Source organism: Thamnophis elegans, chromosome 6, assembly GCF_009769535.1.
Source record: "Thamnophis elegans isolate rThaEle1 chromosome 6, rThaEle1.pri, whole genome shotgun sequence".
In the NCBI taxonomy this organism is placed as follows: domain Eukaryota; kingdom Metazoa; phylum Chordata; class Lepidosauria; order Squamata; family Colubridae; genus Thamnophis; species Thamnophis elegans.
In genome coordinates this window covers 35,079,769-35,101,102 of record NC_045546.1, presented here as the reverse complement: position 1 = coordinate 35,101,102, position 21,334 = coordinate 35,079,769, and the positions used below count along the sequence as shown (strand labels likewise).

The 21,334-nt window shown below is 39.1% G+C and overlaps 1 protein-coding gene across 9 annotated transcripts in view; it reads right to left on the bottom strand.

The window, feature by feature from the left end:
* Positions 1-302: 302 nt before the first annotated feature.
* BBX (BBX high mobility group box domain containing) overlaps positions 303-21,334 on the bottom strand; it is a 125,444-nt gene continuing 104,412 nt past the window's right edge. For all 9 annotated transcript variants that reach the window (XM_032219324.1, XM_032219322.1, XM_032219325.1 and 6 more), the window contains 5 exons: positions 20,037-20,175; positions 18,651-18,799; positions 16,321-16,440; positions 7,728-7,920; positions 303-3,770 (listed from right to left, as the gene is read on the bottom strand). In XM_032219324.1, coding sequence (XP_032075215.1) covers positions 3,683-3,770; positions 7,728-7,920; positions 16,321-16,440; positions 18,651-18,799; positions 20,037-20,175 — 689 coding nt within the window. In that variant the 3' untranslated portion in view covers positions 303-3,682. The remainder of the gene's footprint in view (positions 3,771-7,727; positions 7,921-16,320; positions 16,441-18,650; positions 18,800-20,036; positions 20,176-21,334) is intronic.

Sequence of the window (21,334 nt, the reverse complement as noted above, 5' to 3'; positions counted from 1 at the left end):
CAACAGCATGATATAAGCTCCACAAGATTTTACATTAGTTTTGGTCTTGAATCTGGAAAACACCCTAACAGGAGAATCAAAATCTAATGCACATATTAAATACTTTGCAGAACTCATTTCCCGTCCCACCCTCTAAATACAGTACTAACACAATTACATGAAAATGACATTACAGTATCCTCTCAGCTGAATCTATGCTTGCAATATCAGCTACTATGTTTATATCTCAAAAGTATGTGAAATCAAAAATCACTAAATAAATAAACTACCATAAAGAAAACTGGGCAGTGCTAAATGTTATATTTAGAAAATATCTCATCTTCAGAAAGAGACCACAGAGGAGGGTAGAATATGTTGTTTATCTTATTTAAATTTTGTTTGTAAAAGAAAAAAGACATATACAGGTTCAGAGCTAGAGGATATTGTTAAATGCATAAATACTGATAACCGCTAAATTAGAATGGGTTTGATAAACTATAATACAACATACTGGAATAAACAGTAGAGAACATAATATTTTGGTTTTTTGAAATAGTTAAGGTGCAACATTTCTTGCTCAAAATGGATTCATGGACATAGGTTTGATAGTGACATTGCTGATATATGAAAATATGTATCACAGAAATGAAATTTCTTTTTTTTAAAAGCTGCACAAATCAATAAAAAATAAAAAAACTAATTTAACAATACATTGTTGGTTTCGCATTTTTTGTGCTAACAAATGTTCTTCCTTTCTGAAATCAGGGATCCCCATTCTAATAAATTCAGCAAGTCTCTAAAATTAAGACATCATTCAACAACAAAAGAAAGAAACCACAGGGCACAATTTATCTGGCTATTTTTCTGCAGAACCTCACTGGAATGAATGGAAGCCGTGCAATACCTACATTCCAATGAGGATAGCTGCAGAGAATCTTCCAAGTGGGCTGTGCTCCTAATGAACTATAAAGCATTGCAGGATTTCTGCTACTCTTGATGCCTAATCGCTTAAAAATTAAGCATATCTACAGAAAAGTTTATTAGCATCAGAAAACACTCGTATTCAGTAAATTGACCCATATTCAGTCCCTTGTCTAAGGGATAGTCAACAAAGTTTTGGAAAGAAAGGTAATAAGATATTAATTTACTTAGAAAAAGCTAATTTTCCGCAGTCTTTATAAAGGTACCATTCATACAAAGGAATATTTTAGGAACAACATAGAAATTTAAAATGGAATACAGATGATGTACTTTTGCAAAATGGAGTTATTCTAATGGATTCAATAGAATGTGTATGTTAGTACCCATGGTAAAAATGAAGAGGCTGCATCGTAAAATATTTGGATTTCAGCTACTAACATATTTGAGCCATAGCTAGTACATGGTCATATATTCCTTTAGCTACCACAATATATACTCAACGGTATGGCATAATGGCAGCATTCTATTTTGTTAAAATAATTTAGAAAACATTAACAAAATTGAACTATTAAAATAGCTCCACAGGTTATAGCAGTATGTGGACATTTCTTCTACCTGAATTTTCTAACAAGTTTTTATTTTCTCATGCCTGTTGATTTTTTTTATCCAACATTTGTAGCTTTGAATGAGTTTTTTTTAATGTAGGCTGAAATGACAATTTTTGTTATTATCAATTATTACAAAGTATATGATCTGCTTGTTGTTCCTGGTTCAGACCCTGAAAAGACATGCACTGATTAGAATAATAAAAGGCTAAGCCAAGCAAGTTTTAAGAATCACTTTTTGTATGGCTGTTAAATCCAATTACAAATAAAAAAGTGGGGAAACCATATTCTCTAACAATTTTGTCACATACAAATGAAGAAGGCCTAACACTGTGTAAACGCTCATAGAGACCTAATTAATATAAAAGGGTCTCACTGAATTAAACACTACCACAAAATTCCACCAGAGACAAGACTCATAGAAAATTATTGCTGGGGTCTGTTCAATAGCATTTGGTTAAATCTTTGTGCTATGATGCAAATCAAAATAGGGAAATTTCTTGTGCTGTGGAAGAAGTACCCTGTATTAATGTGTAAAGTTCCTGTCAAATTCTTATGAAAAATAAAATGTTGCTGCTAGGAATATTGTTGCCCTGATCCAGTCAGGGTCTGTATACATGTGGAAGGAGACTTCCACTTGTGCATCCCTAGACAGATGGAAAACCGTGTACACAGATGCCAAATTCCCCTACTTAATGTTACAGCAGAATTACTGTACTTGGGACCTTGAATAAAAATTAAAGTACCACCTATCAATGATTTCATATCATGCAGCCAATTAGGGTGTCTTTTTAAAAAGAATCTGTATAGATGCTGCTGCACGTTGTATTGAATGACAAGAAACTGGCATATATAAAGTAATTAAGAAATAACATAAAGTAATAATAATTATATAACCCCTAGAACTTGCTCTGGCAAGAGATGTAGAGATGGGAAAAGGATGCAACACAGAATAAAGATAACACAAATTGAAAAATGGTCTGTTTGATGGTCTAAATTCTGTAACATTATTCCTCAGTCATCATCTACTTACGCTATACTCAGCACTTTACCATCCCAAATTACCACTGGCACTTCATAAACTGATGAAGCCAATTCAGACTGTGCATAGTATTTATGACAATTCCAGTGTCCATAAAATGTAAAATATATTCATCAGTGTATATGTCAACTGAAAAGATTTCCCCCCAAAAGAGTGAAGTAGTACTAAGGTCACTTCTGAACAATATATTAATAGTATTTTCCCCATTTCACTGCTTTAAACTTAGTCATTCTGAATTTCTGTCCAAAAATAAATGAAATTTTCAAGGCTTGAAATTCAAACCAGTAATTTGTAAGCACTGCTCTTATCTGTATGCCAGACCTTTGCTTTAAATGTAAATCTTCATTATTCTATGCTTAATTTTTTTTAAAAAGCACAATAAAGCCTGTCAATATTTTTTTGCCAAAAATTCTATCACCCTGGTGGCAAATTCAGAAAAGTGCAGAACTTCTTGGCCCTATGGCCGCATATAGACCTCAAACAATGGTACAGCTCCCATGCGTTCTTGGAGTCTACAAACAGGCTTTTAAATTCACTCTTAAATATATAAATGTAGGCATAACCTATTATATAAACCATCCGAGAACTTAAATGTTCATGTAAAAAGGACTAAGATTATCTAGTAACTAGTGCAGTGTATCAGTTCTTTCTTTCTTTCTTTCTTTCTTTCTTTCTTTCTTTCTTTCTTTCTTTCTTTCTTTCTTTCTTTCTTCCTTCCTTCCTTCCTTCCTTCCTTCCTTCCTTCCTTCCTTCCTTTCTCTGTACTTTTGCTTAAAGTAGCTAGACTTCATATGAACTACTTTTGACAGAACAGGTGCTGTGTGAGCTACAGTAAAGTTTCCTTTCTCCATGTAACTGTGAATTTACCACTTTAAAAACCGTCACTAGAAAGCAAAGTTCCAGGATATTTCATTTCTGTTCCATAAGAGAGAAATAGCATCACTCTCATAGTACATTTTAGGCTCAAGCTAAAGGGACCTGGAACAAGCTTTAAGTGAAATCTGTGCCACACTGAACATGAACCACTCATTTTCAGTCTATGAGTTCCTCCATCACATGGACTGACTACCATCCATTGGTAAAGACAAGGCTAGAATATTAGGTAAAGCACAATGTTTTACAAAAGGGTAGAGCTTCACTGGTCAGCACAGGAAATAAGCACTGGAGCCTGAGACATTTCTTTTGGCTGTCCATCACAGGGAAGAGGTGCTGTTCTCTGATTCCTACAAAGGAAGAATAGATGCAATGTTAACTCAGAGAACATTCCCTTGATTTACTGGAGTTTGATACAATTAATTTTTGTATGCAGCAGACCAAATTAGGACAGTGATTTATGCCATTTGTTGGTCTACATGATGCAAATTACATCATTTGTATATTATGTAATTGTAAATTACACAAATGATGTAATTTGTGTCATTTCTGTAATTAGGTCATCACACAAATGACTAAATATCTACAATGTACTACTCTTAGATTCAACAGATTTTCTTTAATAAATAAGCCTTCTTCCAATTAATGTGTTAAAGTAGGATGTCACTGTATAATCAATTATATTCTAAGTGCCAATTAAATCATCTAGTAAGACTAAAGTAAACTTGTTAAAATGTTACAACTTTTGAATTACAGAGGCTTTGTTGAAGAAAAGAAAATCTTTTGCTAAAAAAAACCCCACCTACAACATTCAGATGAAACACTGTTAACATAACAGGGATTAAGAAAAAGGGCTTCTACTACTGGATTCCTGCATTGGGGAAGAGATTGAAGTAGATTACATCATTTCGAATCATTGAATTTTATGATGCAATGATCTAAAAAGTTTGGTTCTGTCATTTTAGAAATCATGCTTTCCCTCTAAAACTAAGAGAACAGTACTAAATAGATATAGGATACTGAACTGAGATAGCTGGAGATCTGCCTTCACACTTGTATTACATCCACACTACCTCCCACTAATCATATTAACAAACCCACTCCTCAGTTTAGTGATAATTATGCACCAAGGAAGTGAGCACACTAGTAGAAGGGAAAGAACAGAAAAGGCACACTTCTGTGCACTTCAATAGTGAATGTATTAGACAATACCTCTGGAATTTTTCTTACAATGTACAGCTTACATGGAATACAGACAACTAGAAGCAGTATTTGGAAAATAGCTTCTTAGCTTTTTTTCCCTCTTTCAGACTGTTTCCCTAAAAGTTCAGTAACAACAGAACCCTCAGAGTGCTGTTTAAAAACTAAAAATAAAAATCAGGAAGCTGAACTGCTTGGGCAAGTTATCAGGAATAGTTTTTGCTATGTGAAAATCAAGGTCAATTTACTCCACTGTCATTAGAAATTTCCGGTTCTTAATTTTTACATAATTGCCTTTACAAAAATAACAACCTTTTTTTAATTTTCCAAAGGCTGAATGAGTTTTATATAAAGTCTTTTATTTCCTAAAGGCTGAAGCTCTCCTACAGGTCATAGAATCCCTTGAACAATTGCTGAATTCTTTTCCTGGGTGTTTCCAATTTTGAGAAAAGGAAAGAAGTACGTATGCCAACTAGTAAATATTGTCAATCTTTCTTCCACAATGCATAAAATATATTCCATTAAACAAGGAGGGTGTTAGATTATTTTCCTTGCATGCTTATTTAAATCTTTTTTTCCTATATGGTTATATAGAAACACTTTTCACTAAACTCTTTCTGTTTTCCTCCTTCTTTTGTTGGAAAGCAGCTACTGCAATTTGAAAATGTCTGGTATGTGCAACTAATACTGTAAAGAATAATATGGGAATAATACCATAATGGTAACCAGGAGAGTAAGCTTTATTATAATTAAGTTGCCTTAACAATAGTTTCAATGGAACCTAATCATTGGGGTGGTGGCCTGGTTCAAATTTCCAACCTAGTTTCTCTCCCATATATCGCAAGGTAGTCCATGCATATAAAACTCTGAGTCTTAGTGTTTTTTAATAATAATTTTCCAGAGAACCACACATATCTGTCTTACTAAAAGCCCTAACTTATTTGTGTCACTCACACTCATATATATTCTATAGAAAGGATAAACTGAGAAATCACTGTGTACAATGTTGTTTATTGTTCTAACAATGCTCAACTTCTTTCCTCATATTTCACATGAACTGGTCCTAAGTAAAGGTAAAGGTTCCCCTTGCACATATGTGCTAGTCGTTCCCGACTCTAGGGGGCGGTGCTCATCTCCTTTTCAAAGCAAGTGCTGTGTCAAGACGTCTCCATGGTCATGTGGCTGGCATGACTAAACACCGAAGGCGCACAGAACACTGTTACCTTCCCACCAAAGGTGATCCCTATTTTTCTACTTGCATTTTTAGGTGCTTTCAAACTGTTAGGTTGGCAGAAGCTGGGACAAGTAACGGGAGATCATTCTGATACGTGGCACTAGGGAATCAAACTGCTGACCTTTCTGATCAACAAGCTCAGCGTCTTAGCCACTGGTGTTCCCTGGAACTGGTCCTACATGCATGTAGCAATTAAGTTTTTGGGAAGTATCTTTAGGGAAACTTTCATCTTCTACATTATGTTGGAAGTATTAGGATACTAAAATGCAATACAGAAGCTCTATAACATCTCTACTGAATAAATGCTCTAAAATTCAGAATTTGCTTTCTATATTGAACACTGTATTTCGTGTTCCTGTATATTGGAACGTGTTTCCTGAAAGAATCTTAATTTCGGTCTGGCCTTGGCTACAGACATGCTCTGGGAGTCCCTGGTATTTAGTTCATTCCAGAAGATGCCTTCCATTGTTCTAATCAGACATGCAATGTCTCCAGTACAAAACTGTCAGAAACCTGGCAAGTGCATACACTTGGCAGATAACATCTTTTAAAATAATATCTTGTATTCTTGATTTGCTTACTATGGTAAATACAGAAGATTTGCATTTCTTTCAGAATAGATTTGGGAATTTATATATACACATATATATATAGTTGTAAGTAAGTAGAAAGAGTATAATAATCATATACTTTGGGAGGGTACCAAATCTTTGTGAAAACTGGCATATTTTTAAGAAGCCATTTTCATAACTTTGATCTTATTTTTTCATTTTTTGTTTCTCCCCCTAAAATAGGAATTGAATTAAAGTCAAATTCTAAATTTAAAACAGAATGTTTTGAATATATACACAATAGGTTTTATCACATTAACACAATTCTTAACACAAATATAGTGGTCAAATAATTTACAGTCATTCCTATTTCCATTGGCATGGATAATAAGGTATGCATTTTGAATATCATTATAATCATTTCCCAAACATTTGTTCAAAATTCCATTCTGGTGAAAATTAAAATGCAATGAAATAATGCCCCATTGTTTAATGCAAAAAGGAAATTAAAAATAAGAATAATAAAAAAGTGTTGAATGATTTTGTTGACACAAAGGTGTCGCTTTGGCTGACCTATTAGCACAGCCAGTAGAACATATTTTTTATCACCTCTGCCTCTCCTCCTCAGTATTTGAGAAAACACTGACTAAAATTAAATTGATGCTTTAAGTTCAATAATTGTATTACTGACACAAATCACATTTCAAAATGCTATCTTTGTGATTAAAGGACATACAATATTTTCCAGTTTTTTTTAAAAAAAAACCAAAACAATATTTTATGCAAAACAAAAAAAGCTCCAAGAACAGTTTCTGAAGATGTACATTTATGTGCGCAAACATATGTATGACCATAAAATATAAATATAAACTTTCAATATTTTCGTTCCGAAAACAGGTAAATCTTTGTGACATTTTTCTTTTTGTAAAAAGGGTCTGAGTTTAAACTAATATGGCTTAACAATATACATCCATATCATTCTATTATATCAATGTTCATAGAAAATAATATATGCAACCAAACTATTGGAAGAGGTAATTAGTACAAGAAAATGTCACCTTTCAACTGCATTCTATGTTCTAGGCCTTTTCTAGGTGGCTTTTAAGAATTGTAAGAGCTGTAGCAGGGAAAAAAGAGAAGTACTTTCCTTATGAAAACAAGATGGTAAAGAAATTAATTAATTTGGCACGCAATTGCCAAATGATGTCTGTATATATGGAATGTCTTCATGAGGCTCAAGTAAACATCTCTTGATCTGGGTGCATAATTTTAGGCATAGCTACAGATATAAAAATGCAAAGTTCCTTTTAACTAGTACTTACCTGTCTACATTTTCCATTGCCGCTACCTCTGCTAAGGCAGCTAAACTGAAGAATGCAGATACAGATGGCATGTCTGATGTCATACTATGATTTTCCGCAAGATCGTTGTTTAGCAGGGATTCCTCACTGCATTCCATCCCTGTATTTAATGTTCTCTGAAGAGTATTCTGCAGTTGTCCTTTTGGTTTCTCTTCTAAAAGGAAGCAAAATAGCAAAGGTTGTTTTAAAAGAATGCAATCTTCCTTACACTGAGATGGAAAAATAAGGTTTTATTCAGGGGTTCTTCCTCTTTATAATCAAATCAATATGGAGACATACAACATAAAAACAAATCCAGCGAATCAATTTCCCATTTCCAGGAAAATATAGGGGAATTTCTGTCCTCCTCCTAATATTTACCTTGAGATTCTGCTACTTTCTATACAGTCTTTAGTGCATTATAAAATGTTTTAGATTGTGTGCATTGTATACATTTTAAACAAGTCTTGGTACTTGATTCTTTCCTAAGCAATTTAAGCAGCATTATGAAGAAAAGTGAAACATATACTTTTGAAATATGAACTTAATACAATATAATACAATAGCAAAGTTGGAAGGGAACCTTTGAGGTCTTCTAGTCCAACACCCTGCCTAGGCAGGAAACCCTATACTATCCAACATCTTCTTAAGGACTTCCAGGGTGGGGCATTTACAACTTCTGGAGGCAAGCTGTTCCACTGATTAATTGTTCTAACTGTCAGGAAATTTCTCCTCAGTTCTAAGTTGCTTCTCTCTTTGATTAGTTTCCACCCATTGCTTCTTGTTCTACCCCCAGGTGCCTTGGAGAATAGTTTGACTCTTCTTCCTCTTCTTTGTGGTAATCCCTAATATATTGGAACACTGCTATCATGTCTCCCCCAGTCCTTCTTTTCATTAAACTAGACATACCCAGTTCCTGCAACCGTTCTTCATATGCTTTAGTCTCCAATCCCCTAATCATCTTTGTTGCTCTTCTCTCCACTCTTTCTAGAGTCTCCACATCTTTTCTACATCGTAGCGACCAAAACTGAATGCAATATTGGTGTGGCCTTACCAAGGCATTATAAAGTGGTATTAACACTTCATGTGATCTTGATTCTATCCCTCTGTTTATGTAGCCTAGAACTGTGTTGGCTTTTCTGGCAGCTGCTGCACACTGCTGGCTCATATTTAAATGGTTGTCCACTAGGATTCCAAGATCCCTCTCACATTTACTAATATTAAGCAAGGTGCCACCTATACTGTACCTGTGCATTTCGCTTTTCTTGCCTAAGTGTAGAACCTTACTCTTTTCACCATTGAATTTCATTTTATTAGATAGTGCCCAATGTCCAAGTTTGTAAAGAACCTTCTGTATTTTAAGCCTATCTTCTGGAGTGTTGGCTATTCCAGCCAGCTTGGTGTCATCTGCAAATTTGATGAGTTCCCATTTATTCCCTCATCCAAATCATTGATGAAGATGTTGAAGAGTACTGGGCCTAAAAGAGAACCTTGGGGTACGCCACTGCATATTTCCCTCCATGTAGATGCAGTTCCATTGAGGACTATATGTTGAGTGTGGTTGGTCAGCCAGTTACGAATCCATCTGGTGGTGATGCTGTCTAACCAACATTCTTCTATTTTATCTAGTAGTAGGTTATGGTCTACCTTATCAAATGCCTTACAAATAAACTATATCGACGACATTCCTCTGGTCCACTAATTTTGTCACTTTGTCAAAGAATGCAATAAGATTAGTCTGGCATGTTCTATTTTTGACAAACCTATGTTGGCTTTTGGCTATTACTTTGTTTACTTCTAGGTGTTCGCTAATTCTTTGCTTATCTTTTCCAGAATCTTTCCTGGTATTGAGATCAGGCTGATAGGTCTGAAGTTTCCTGGATCTATTTTTTCCCCTTTTTTGAAGATGGGAACCACATCAGCTCTGTTCCAGTCCTCTGGCAGTTCTCTCGTGCTCCAGGATCTCTGAAAGATATAGTTCAATGGTTCTGAGATCTCGTCTGCCAGTTCCTTCAGAACCCTGGGGGTGTAATCCATCCAGTCCTGGTGATTTGAACTCGTCTAGGGTAGACAGGTGCTCACTTACCATTTTCTTCCCTATTTCAACTTGTGTTCCTAATCTGATTTTTGTGGTGCTCTTTTTGATAAGTTGGACTGTTTTATCCCTTTGTGTAAAGACAGATACAAAACATGAATTAAATAGTTCTGCATTCTCCCTGTTGCTTGTCACCTTATTGCCACTTTCTCCCAGCAATGGACAAATTGTTTCCTTAACTTTTTTCTTGTTTTTAACATGTTGGAAGAAGCTTTTTTTTGTTATTTTTTACTTTTGTGGCAAGCCTTTCTTCATTGTGAGTCTTAGCTTTCCTCACTTCATCTTTACAAGCTTGGTCTATTTGCCGATATTAGCCTTAGTTATGTCTCCCTCTTTCCACTTTTTATACTTATCTTTTTTGTCTTTTAATTTGTCAAAGAGTTCTTTATGCAGCCATGCTGGTTTCTTTTGGGAGCTGTTATTTTTCTTCTTCATTGGTATTGTACTAGACTAGGCTTTTTTGTAATCTCATTTTTCAAAATTTCTTGAGTTGTTTCCCCCCTTGAGGATTCTCATCCATGGAATTTTTTCCAAGCTCTCTCTAAATTTATTGAAATTAGCTCTCTTAAAGTCCATTTAAATGGACTAGAACTGGCTATATTAGCTCAGATGACTTCTAGGTATACCATAAGCCAGTGATGGTGAACCTATGGCACGCAGAGCCATTGTGGGGCTGCACAAAAAAGTCCACTGATGGATGGCCGAATCGGCGGGATAGCTGCTGGAAGAGGTCGGGGTGGAGCTGCCACTCCGCATGGTCCACTGTGGCTCTGCTCAGCCAATCCGCCTGGACGTTGGAGTCGCCCGAAATGTGTTCCGCCTGAAGGGACAGCAGTCTGGACTCCGACCAATGATGCAATTTCTCTGCCTCCAGCATGAGGGCCCTGGAATGCGTGCCCCCTTGGCGGTTGACATGTGCCTTGGCGGCCACATTGTCAGTCAAGATGAGAACGTGCTTGTGAGTCACAATGTCCTGAAATTCTCGCAGGGCCAGTCGGATGGCCCGTAACTCTAGCCAATTGATGCTGTTGGACAGCTCCCAATCCAACCAATGACCCTGCGCCACCTGATCCAGGGCATGGCCGCCCCATCCAAACAGGCTGGCATCCATCGTAACCTGGATGCGTTCTGGCTCCTTGAATGGGCACCCCTTGAGAAGCTTGGAGGACGCCCACCATCCGAGTGATCTGAGGGGCTTGGGCGGAAGACGGACCTAGAGTTGGGAATGACTGGTGTGGGACCTCTGATAGGGAAGCAGGAACCATTGGAGTGGTCGTGCGTGAAACCTGGCCCAGGCAACGATGTTGATGCAAGAAATCATCTTCCCTAACAGCTGAGAAAGTAGGGCCAGGGGCACAAGCCGCAAGGCTGACACGTGAGATGCCAGCTGTTGGATGCTCTGTCGCCTCTCCAGAGACAGGAAAACTTCGCAGGTAACAGAGTTGATGACGGTCCCTAAGTGAAGCAGCGAAGTATTTGGCTGCAGATGGCTCTTGGGAAGATTCAACACGAATCCATGCCTCCACAGGGAGTCCATTGTTACTTGAAGATCCCATAGGGCCTGCTCCCGGGATGGTGACAGGACCAAGATGTCGTCTAAATAACAATTCACTCTCACCAGTACCGAGCGAAGTGAGGCCGCCACCACTGCAAGGAGCTTGGTAAAGGTGTGAGGGCCCGATGAAAGACCGAAAGGCAAGGCTCGCAAAATGGAAGCGCAGAAAACGGTGGTGTGCCGGATGGATGGGCACATGGAGGTACGCCTCCTTGATATTGACTGATGTCATCATGTCGCCTTGGCGGATGGATGCCAGGATGCTCTTTAAGGACTGCATCTTGAACTTCTGATACTTGATGTACCAATTGAGTCTTTTCAGATCTAGAATGGCTCGCCATCCTCTTGAGTTTTTGGGCACCAGAAATAGAATGGAGTAAAACCCTAGGCCTTCCTGCCCTGCGGGAACCTCTTCTATGGCATTTATGGAGATGAGATGATGTATTTCGGCATCCATGAGGCGCCGCTTTACTGAGCATCTGGGCATGGGGCACCTGATGAACCGTCTTGGGGGAATGGAGAGAAATTCCAGAGTGAGGCACAACCTCACAACCTGAAGGGCCCAGGCATCGGATGTGGTTTCTACCCATTGATGAGCGAAAGGCAGAAGACGCCCGCCCACTTGCTCCTCCCTTTGAGAGTCACTGGTACCTCCGAAAGGACCGGTTCCCCGAGCCACGAAAAGATCTCCTGTTGTGGGATTGTGCCTGGTGTTGTTGGCGCCCCCTATCTCTGCCCCCCCACGGTCCTGGCTGTGGTCCTGCGACTGGTGGAAACCCCTGTTGTAATGGGGAACGAAAGGGACCGCTGTGTAACCAGAGTAGCCTCCCCCAAAGGACTGGCGTCTGTTATATGGTTGATGCCTTCTGTTATTACGCCCCCCCTGAGGAGGGAAGAACCTTGCATTTGTCCCTGGTTTCTATGAGTATGGGGTCGAGAATGGATCCAAATAAGGCCCCGCCCTTGAAGGGCGTGGAGGCCAGGCGCCATTTAGACTTAATGTCAGCCTGCCAATGGCGGAGCCACAAGAGGCGACGAGATGCCACATTGGACACCACAGCGCGAGAAGCAAATTTGGCAGCATTGAGCATGGCATCCGCCGAAAATTCTAGGGCAGCCATAATCTTAGTAACGTCCTGGTGAAGGCGAACTTCATCAGGGGCCAATCTCTCCTGCAACTGCTTAAGCCAGAGCACAGAAGTTCTATTAAAGAACGATGCCGCAGTAGCAGCACGTAAGGCCCAGGCAGCAGCCTGGTGGGTATTACGAATAACTGTCTCTGCTTTGCAGTCCTCTGCCTTCAGACCCTCAGAAGGAATCAGAGCAGGGGAAGCTAGGGCCGCTACTGGCGGATCCACAGTTGGGAATTGTAAAATGCCTTCCAAGTCAGGGGTGGAAGTGTACAGCTTCCTGTCCCCGTTGCTGGGCGGGTTAACTGCAGTTGGCTGGTCCCATTGTTTTTGAATGAGATCCATGAAAAGTTTTGGGGAAGGAATCACTTCCTGCAATGAAACTGGTTCAGCAAAGAGGCGCTCAGTAGTGTCGAGGCCTACAGCCAAACTGTCCTTGGCAGCTACCTCTCCCATATGAGTAGTGGCCTTAGCTTTAAACAATAAGGATTTGAATAGAGTAGGTTTAAACAGGCTAGAAGAATTAGGCTGATCAAAGATCAGGCCCTCATCATCAGAGAACTCCCTATCTATCAACTCCCCTTCCTCCACCAAGGCCGAATCATCACTATAAGTAGAGGGGGGAGGAGAAGAAGAAGGCCCTGCCTGCAGATCAGGAAGATCTATATGTGGAGCCGGGATAGGAGGCCCATCTTGGGAACTAACAATCACCGGGGCCTGGTTCCTTCGAAGCAGCTCAGCATCCACCCCCCTGGATATGGCTGCAGAGATCATCTGGTAAAGGTCTGGGGATAGGCCCAGGTCATAGCGTTCCATAGGCCTTAGGCCTGCAGCAGTGGGAGTAAATGTAGCAGAAGGCCCAGCACGTGGCATTAGGTAGGCCGGAGCAGCCTGGGCCTCGGGCAATACTGAGGGGGGTTGGATCCCCACCCCCCCTGCCCCAGTTTCAGAAATAGCAGGGAGAGATCGATCCGGGGACCAGGCCTGGTGCCCTGCTGGCTGCGGAGCTGGCGAAACGCGCTGAGGCAATAGCGCGGGAGGGGAACTCCTATCCTCCCCAGAGGTCTTAGAAGCTGACTTGGTCTTATCCTTCTTTTTATGGCCCTTATCAGGGGCCCCGGAGGCCTCCCTGGGCCTCTGGCTGGTGGCTCTAGAGGCGGCTCTGCCAGGCCTCGAACTAACCGCCGCTTGGGCAGTACCCTGGTTATCATTAGAGGGCTCAACTGTACCTCCCAGAGAAGAATGATCAGCCATTGTAATGATTAGATGCGAAAAGACTCAAAAGGCACAAGGCACAGCGTTCACTTGCAAAGAAAAAGGACCGTGTGGTCAGCAAGAGCGGCAATGCAACGAACTTCTCTCCAAGGCAAACAAAGCTGAAGTGAGTGAAGTGGGAGGGCCGATGAGTCAGCAAACCTCTTTTAAGCGCGAGGAAAGGCAATGCCCGATCCCTATAGCGCCTGCGCTCCGAACTGCTCCAAAATGGCGACCGCAATTCAGGCGCCAAATTTAAAATTCAGCAGTGAGCGAAAATGCCGCCCTTGACTCCCACAACGGGAATTAGCTCGGCGACGGCGCGCTCCCAGGATGGCCAATGGTCCAGCGGTGGGTCAAACCGCGCCGTGCACGGCGGGTGGTTCCCAGCGGCAGAAGAACGAGCCGCGCCGCGAACAGCAGGCATTTCGCTGGCTCCCGATGTGGCGGTCTCCCCAGCTACAAGATCGGCGGAAGTCTTAAATCACACGCTGCGATTACGAGCCCCCAAGCCCCAAACAGCAAAAAAAGCGCTTGCTGCCAAGTGCCTCGCAAAGGCTCCAATAGTCTGCAGCTAAAACTTCAGAGCCAACAGCGACAAAGGCAATGCAAATACCTGATCGAGGCAATGAGCCATAAAAGGACTGGGCAGGCAGCGAACTGCCGCCACTCCCTTCGCCACACTTAAACTTCCACAAATCCAAGAAAAACACTGAAAGGAAATCCAAGATGAAGTATAAATTTGTCTCATTAGTCTGGGGAAGAATTGGTATACGTCTCTTTCGGCTGGACTGAGTTAAAAAACTGACCCATCCAGTCAGAGGAGGCGTGGTCACCAATTTACATAACTCAGGCTAATGGACAAAGTTAACCCATGCTTGGGTTCCCCAAGCAGCACACAGGAGAATGGCAGCGCTCATTGAAACCAATGATCTGGATGTTCTTTGGTGCAATCTGAGGGGGCAGCAAACTGGCTGTCATTCTGTGGTCACCATCCCATGCAGATGATGCTGTGTCAGCTTTAGCCATGTGTGTATCTGTAGCTCCTCTAAGGGCTAGTCAAAGAAGGCTCTTCATAGCTTTCTCCATATATTGAAAAGCTTGGAGAGGCTCCTAAATAGGTGTTGTTGCAACTTTTCCTTAGAAGTAAGGGGATAATATAGCTTCCTAAAATAAATATGGGAAGCTCCTTTATTTGAAGCTTTATTCAAAGCTTTATATCCTTTGAAGCTTGCAACCTAGATTATCCTAGGAAGGAATATAATGATAAATTGTAAAGTATAAGAACATTTTGTTGACAACAATATCTAAATAATTAAAGGACTTGTCTTTCTAATAATAATCCCCAGCTGTGAAAGCTGGAACCTAAAAAAAAATAATGAAAAGAAGACAGTTACTTTTAAACTATAGATTTTGATATGTTAATAAAAACACTATGAGCTGTAAATAGAACCAATGAATTACATCTGGGCAGATAAAGGTTTACTAAATGATGTGCATGCAACACAAGTATATGATGGGCCAGAAAATAATGATTATGCTTAGCAAGATTGAGGTACATATAAGAAGAAAACAAGATACAGGGGATTAAGGAGATCAAAGAGATTACCAAAATGTCCTTGAATTAATTTTATTACTGAAGAAAGGGAACCACAGTGGGCATTTGTCCATATAGTTGCTACAAAATGAACCTGCTCTATGTTAAGTAGCTATACTATCTAGTCACAAGGCATACAAGATTATATGGTTCATTATATATAGTTTTCTTGATGTACATTGATCAAGTAATAGTACATTGATCAATAGTTAATGAATTTAGCTTAATTCAGGATGGTTCATTTCTTTTTAGATTTTTCAAATACTGGAATAATCCCAGGAAAAAGAAATTCTATAAAATTACAATTAAAAAAACCTGGACATTTTGATAAAAATATGAGGGCATATTTTTCGAATGGTCTAGGACCGTAATGGCGAACCTATGGCATGAGTGCCAAAGGTGGCACACAGCAGTCTGTGGGCACACGAGTCGTTTCCCCAATTCAGCTCTGTGTGCATGTGTACACACCTCCCACTGGCTAGCTGGTCATTGGGTCTCTGATGCGCGGGGAGCAGGATGTACGCAGGGAGTTGCATGTCCATCCGCAGCGGGGGTGTGTGCATATGGGGGACCATATGTACATGCGTGGAGCACGTGTGCATGCACAGGGGCTATATATGCAGGGTGCATACCTGGGGACCTCGCACACTTTGGGCACTCGGTCTGGAAAAGGTTAGCCATCACTGATCTAGGGCATTTTTTGGAACTGCTTTCTTAAATATACGTGCTTTTTTAAAAAAATTACGCAATACTTCATTCTGAAACTGTGTAACACTAATAATGCAAGTTATATTTACTTGTACTAGTTTTTTAAAGCAACTAATAGCTTACAAACCTACATTTTTGTGTTTTTGTTTCTATGATTCCTGGATCTCACAGACAAATTTGAGTAATGAATAAATTTGTAGTAGTAGCCAAAGAAAATCAGTTATATACTTACTTACCCAAACCTTGCCCTGCTGGTGAAACTCGACCATCTGCTGTCCGGACAAGATGTGTGATCTTGCTTTTCCTTGCTTTTCTCTTCTGACTTCCAACCAAAGGTTCTTGTATTATCACAGACTCTGGAATATTTAGAAGAAAATTAGACCTGTTCTTTTTCTGTAGCATCTCATTGGTGCTAAAATAAGGTTGCAATGGAGAGGTTACTTGACTGTTAGCAAAATATTCTACACAGATCTTTTAAGAAATTCTAAATAAATGTAAGAAGCCAAGGAGAAATTTACCTAGAATCAATAAGGGTTAAGTGAGTCACTACAGTATTTAGTTATTTCATTGAGTCAAAGTTTTTATCTGCACATTGGAACTGGGGAGGGGTCCTTTATTAGCAATGCTTTTGTTCAATAACAGTGATGGTGAACCTTTTTTGGCTCGCGTGCCAAAAGTGGGGGGAGTGTAGGTCGTGGGTGGGCATGCCACACCCATAATGCAATGCGCATGACCCCAGCACACATGCGTGCATGACCAGCACTCCCCTACATTTTTGGCATGCTTCCCCCCCCTCCCCAGGCTCCAGAGGCTTTATAGAAGCCCAGGGAGGGTGAAAACAGCCTCCTCCGCCCTCCCTGGAGGCTTCAGGAGCTTCCCTGAAGCCTCCAGAGAGCAAAAAAACGGCCCCACGGGCAAACTGGAAGTTCAGAAATGGAGCCTTTAGGGACCTTCAGGAGGCTTCCCTGAAGGCTCCAGAGGACGAAAACTGGCCCTACGGACAAACTGGAGGTGACTTCCGGTTTTCTCGTAGGGTTGTTTTTAGTCCTCTGGAGCCTTCAGGGGCCTTCCCTGAAGGCTTTGGAGGGCAAAAAATGATCCTACGAGAAAACTGGAAGTCATCTCCAGTTTGTCCGTAGGGCTGTTTTTCATCCTCCGGAGCCTTCAGGGACCTTCAGGAGGCTTCCCTGAAGGCTCTGGAGGATGAAAAACGGCCCTACGGACAAACCGGAAATTGTTTTTAGTCCTCCTGAAGGCTCCAGAGGATGAAAAACGGCCCTATTGACAAACTGGAAATGACTTCAAGGAAGCCTCCGGAGAGGGAAAAACGGCCTCAAAAGAAGGCTGAAGTCAGCTGGCCAGCATGCGCATGCACGCTAGCCAGCTGACAGGGAAATGCCTCGGGTTCCCTGACAAATGGCTCTATGTGCCATAAGTTCGCCATCACGGTTCTATAACATTTTTGATAATTTTTAAAGATACAAGTAATCTTCTATTTATGACTTTGTTTAGTGACATCTAAAGTTTTGATGACAGTGAAAAAAGTGACTTATAAACAGTCCTCTCACTGGTAATGTGTGACCTTCCCAGAAGGCATGTGACAAGGAAATTCAATGGAGGAAGTCAGATTCACTTACTGATTAGTGTAATAATTGTGGTGATTTGGTTAGCAACAAAAAAAAAGTAATAAAATCGGGCATGACTCAATAAACTGTCATATTGCTTAGTGATTACAATTGTGATTGTAAGAAAAAGACTCATAGGAACAATATTTCAAATGTTGACTATTTCATCCCATAAAAAGCAAATAAAATTAACTTAATCTCAACTACATTGCCACTTTAATATAACTCAAGTTGAATTGTTTACTAATATGTTTTATTTTCAGTATTTTTCATGAGTTTATCTACTTAAATAACATAAAATAACTGTTTTCCTCTCTGAGAATGCTTTCAATTACGCTTGCAGAGAAGAAAACTCATTTATAGAAGTAAATTAGCTGTGGTGCAGCTTGCAGAGAAAAAACCTCATAATTATAGAAGTAACTTAGCTGTGGTGACATAGCTTGATCACAGTAAAGTGCTGTAACATATTAAATATCATATGAAGCAATGTATTTAATACTGAAGCAACATTAAAAATAGCTTAGTTAATCAATTTGTTTACAATCTTCTCCATTTTGTATATAAACAAGATTCTAGATATATATGAGAAAAGGAGTGAAAGAATATAGTTTCTAGTTGAGAAAGTGACGGGCCCAAGGTTTCCCCATTGCTTCATGTCCAAGACAGGACTAGAGCTTAGTCTCCTGGTTTCTAGCCTAATGCTTTAACCACGCCACCAAACTGTCCATCTGAAAAGTATCAGTAATGAATTATAAAACAGAAATATATTACACAAGCCATGGATTCTAGATTTGTCTTTTCTAGCCCTTTGAAATGCCAGTGGAAAAACAGAAGAGTGCAAAAATGCACATTCCTTCATTTATCTTCATGCATAAAAGAAGAATAGAACTTCTGACCTAAAATGTGGCTTCAAGTGAGTTTGCATTGCTGTAAGAGCTTACCTTTGTTAGATTTTGTTTGGTCTATAGCATAACTGCCAACTTTCTTCTTTTTTCTTGGTAGAGAGGCATTTTTACGATCAAATGTGATTGGACTGTATTGAGGAAGGCTGTTGAACTTCTTCTCAAATTCTTCTTCCAGCTTTGCTAAACTAAAGATGTGAAAGCAGAAAATCAAACAGATTAAAATAACATAGATTTTAATATACTATAAGGATATTGAATAAAATAGGGGAGATGGTCCAGCCTTAGGGCCCAAGTGCTGGAGTCCTCCAGAACTTGACTTTTCTTTCCTCCACACTGTCTGAAACCATCCACTCATGAAAAAGCAGAACTATTAAAGAAGAGTAATTCCCATCTCTCATTGGCAATCCAGAAGCATACTATTTTGATAGTATAGAAGGTGACTAAAAGATCTAGCAGGGCCAGTATGGTTTCATTCCCTTAGCCATTTATAGGTAACCAATATGGTAACCCATCCATCAAGCAATATTATAATTTGCTTCTATTCAGGGCAGTTTTGCATGTGTAGGCTGCACACAAATGATTTCCCATGTCTTGTACTTTTAAAGTAAGTACCAATATAAGCCTATCTGCGGATAAGCTGATCTTGAGTTTTTAATCAAAATGTCATGAAAAAGGTACCTTAGATTAGCCTCAAAAAATTATTTTTATTTATTTTAATTTTAATTTGTGATAAGTCAAATAATTATTATAATTATTACATAATTACCTGTGAGTGGCATATTTTTCATGGCATTTTAGTTTAAAAAAAATCAAAGATCAACTTATCAGTGAGTCAATAAGGGTATTTTAAAAAAGTACTATTTGCAGATAAGCCCATCTGGAGATAAGTAAAATATCCCTGAGGGATGTTTGGGGATATATTTGAGCACCTAACATTCTTGACTTATCCATAAGTATATAGGGTATACATGTATGTTGCTGAAAAAGGTTCACTATCGTTTGACTTCAAATCTAAATTTTGTACCTTTTGCAAACCTAAAATCTGCAAATCAAAGGAATCATGATCCAGATATAGGCCGATTTCCCCAAAAGTCTTTCATATGTAACTTTAGCAATGTAATTAGATTTATCAGTAACTGCTATGCTAATTGTATAATATTCAAAGTTCAACATGTAATTTAAGTTAAGACAACTGAATCAATTGGTTTATGCATGCATGCATATATGTATGTGTGTGTGTTTGTGTGTGTTTATACCCTTGTTTGTTACTATCTGTATCTCCTTTTGAAACTGAAAAAGAAACTGACAAAAGTACATGACAAAAAGTGAGCAAGATATTTGTTCAACAAGGCATTTCATTTCTAATCAATACCAAACTATTTTGAAAGTAACATACCCTTACATATTTATTATATCACTTACCCCAAAACAATGTCTTCCTTTGGCTTACTTCTTTTTAACTTTTTGTTCCCACTTGTCCCACTTAAGGAAAATGCCCAAGTTTCTTCATTCCAGCATCCTTCCTGATCAGAGTTGCCACCTTTTCCTGAGCTTCGTTTTCCTAAGAAAGTGAGTAGGAACAAGAAAAGCTGCGTGGAGATTACTGGGAAACTTTATAACAGTGACACACTAGAAACATAATATATTGCTTTTTGCTAAGTAGGATGACTGATTCATCTCACTAGGTATTCATTAGAGACTCTCCTAGGACTCGGAAAAGCATTACATCATCATTTTAATATGACAATTTCTAAGCATGTCCCCATGAATTGATATGTAGTATAATCTAATGCTAATTAATAAATATGAATCTAGAAATAAGGAATGAAAGTGGAAAATAATCTGCTTAAAATAACAAATACATCAATAGCAATCATTGTTTAATAATTCATATTGTTAGCATTTTACAGCTTTCATATAAAGTTTTACGAAGCAACCCGATATCTACTATGCTTTAGGCTAAAAATGGAAATGTTTTAAAAAAACCTGCACATATTCTTAAGAACTCCAGAGACTCCCATAAACAAATATACAAAGGGAAATTGGGTATTAACACAGACACTCTCCTCTCTATGTATTGAAAATGATAAACTAGTAGTTTATAATTGGATTAAAAATATTTTCATGTCATAGCAAATGGTCAGCAGGATTTGTTCAGATTCCAGTTGCTTGAAGCTAAGAGCTGATTAATCTCTAGGTGAAAAACATTAGAATCCTATAAATCTACAGTAAAAAAAATGAAGTAGAACTGTAAGCAATGGAGAGATAAATGCATTCTTAGAAGATTTTTGCATGTTCTATAAATCTAGTAAAATGGTTGTGGATGTAGTTGTTTTTAATTAGTACAATGTTCAGCCTAAATGAGCAATCATTTACATAATAGCAAATGGTTTTGGGGGATGTACAGCTGTAGTATGAAATAATCTTTTATAATTAAGATGTAGAAATGTGGAAAGAGGATTTGGGATGTGAATTAAGAACAGTCCTCTGAAGTACCAATTATTCATTATGGTATGAAGGTTAGCTACATTCAAAGTATGTGGGGAAGGTTAGGATAGACTGCCCAATATTATCAATGACATAAAATGGCTTTAGATGCTGCTGTAAAAGATACAGACCTATAGTGTACAACAATGCACCTAAAATACCAATTCTTAAAGTTAGACTTTAAATATCACCAAGGTGATTGAATATTTTGAAAATATGGCTTATCATTGTTT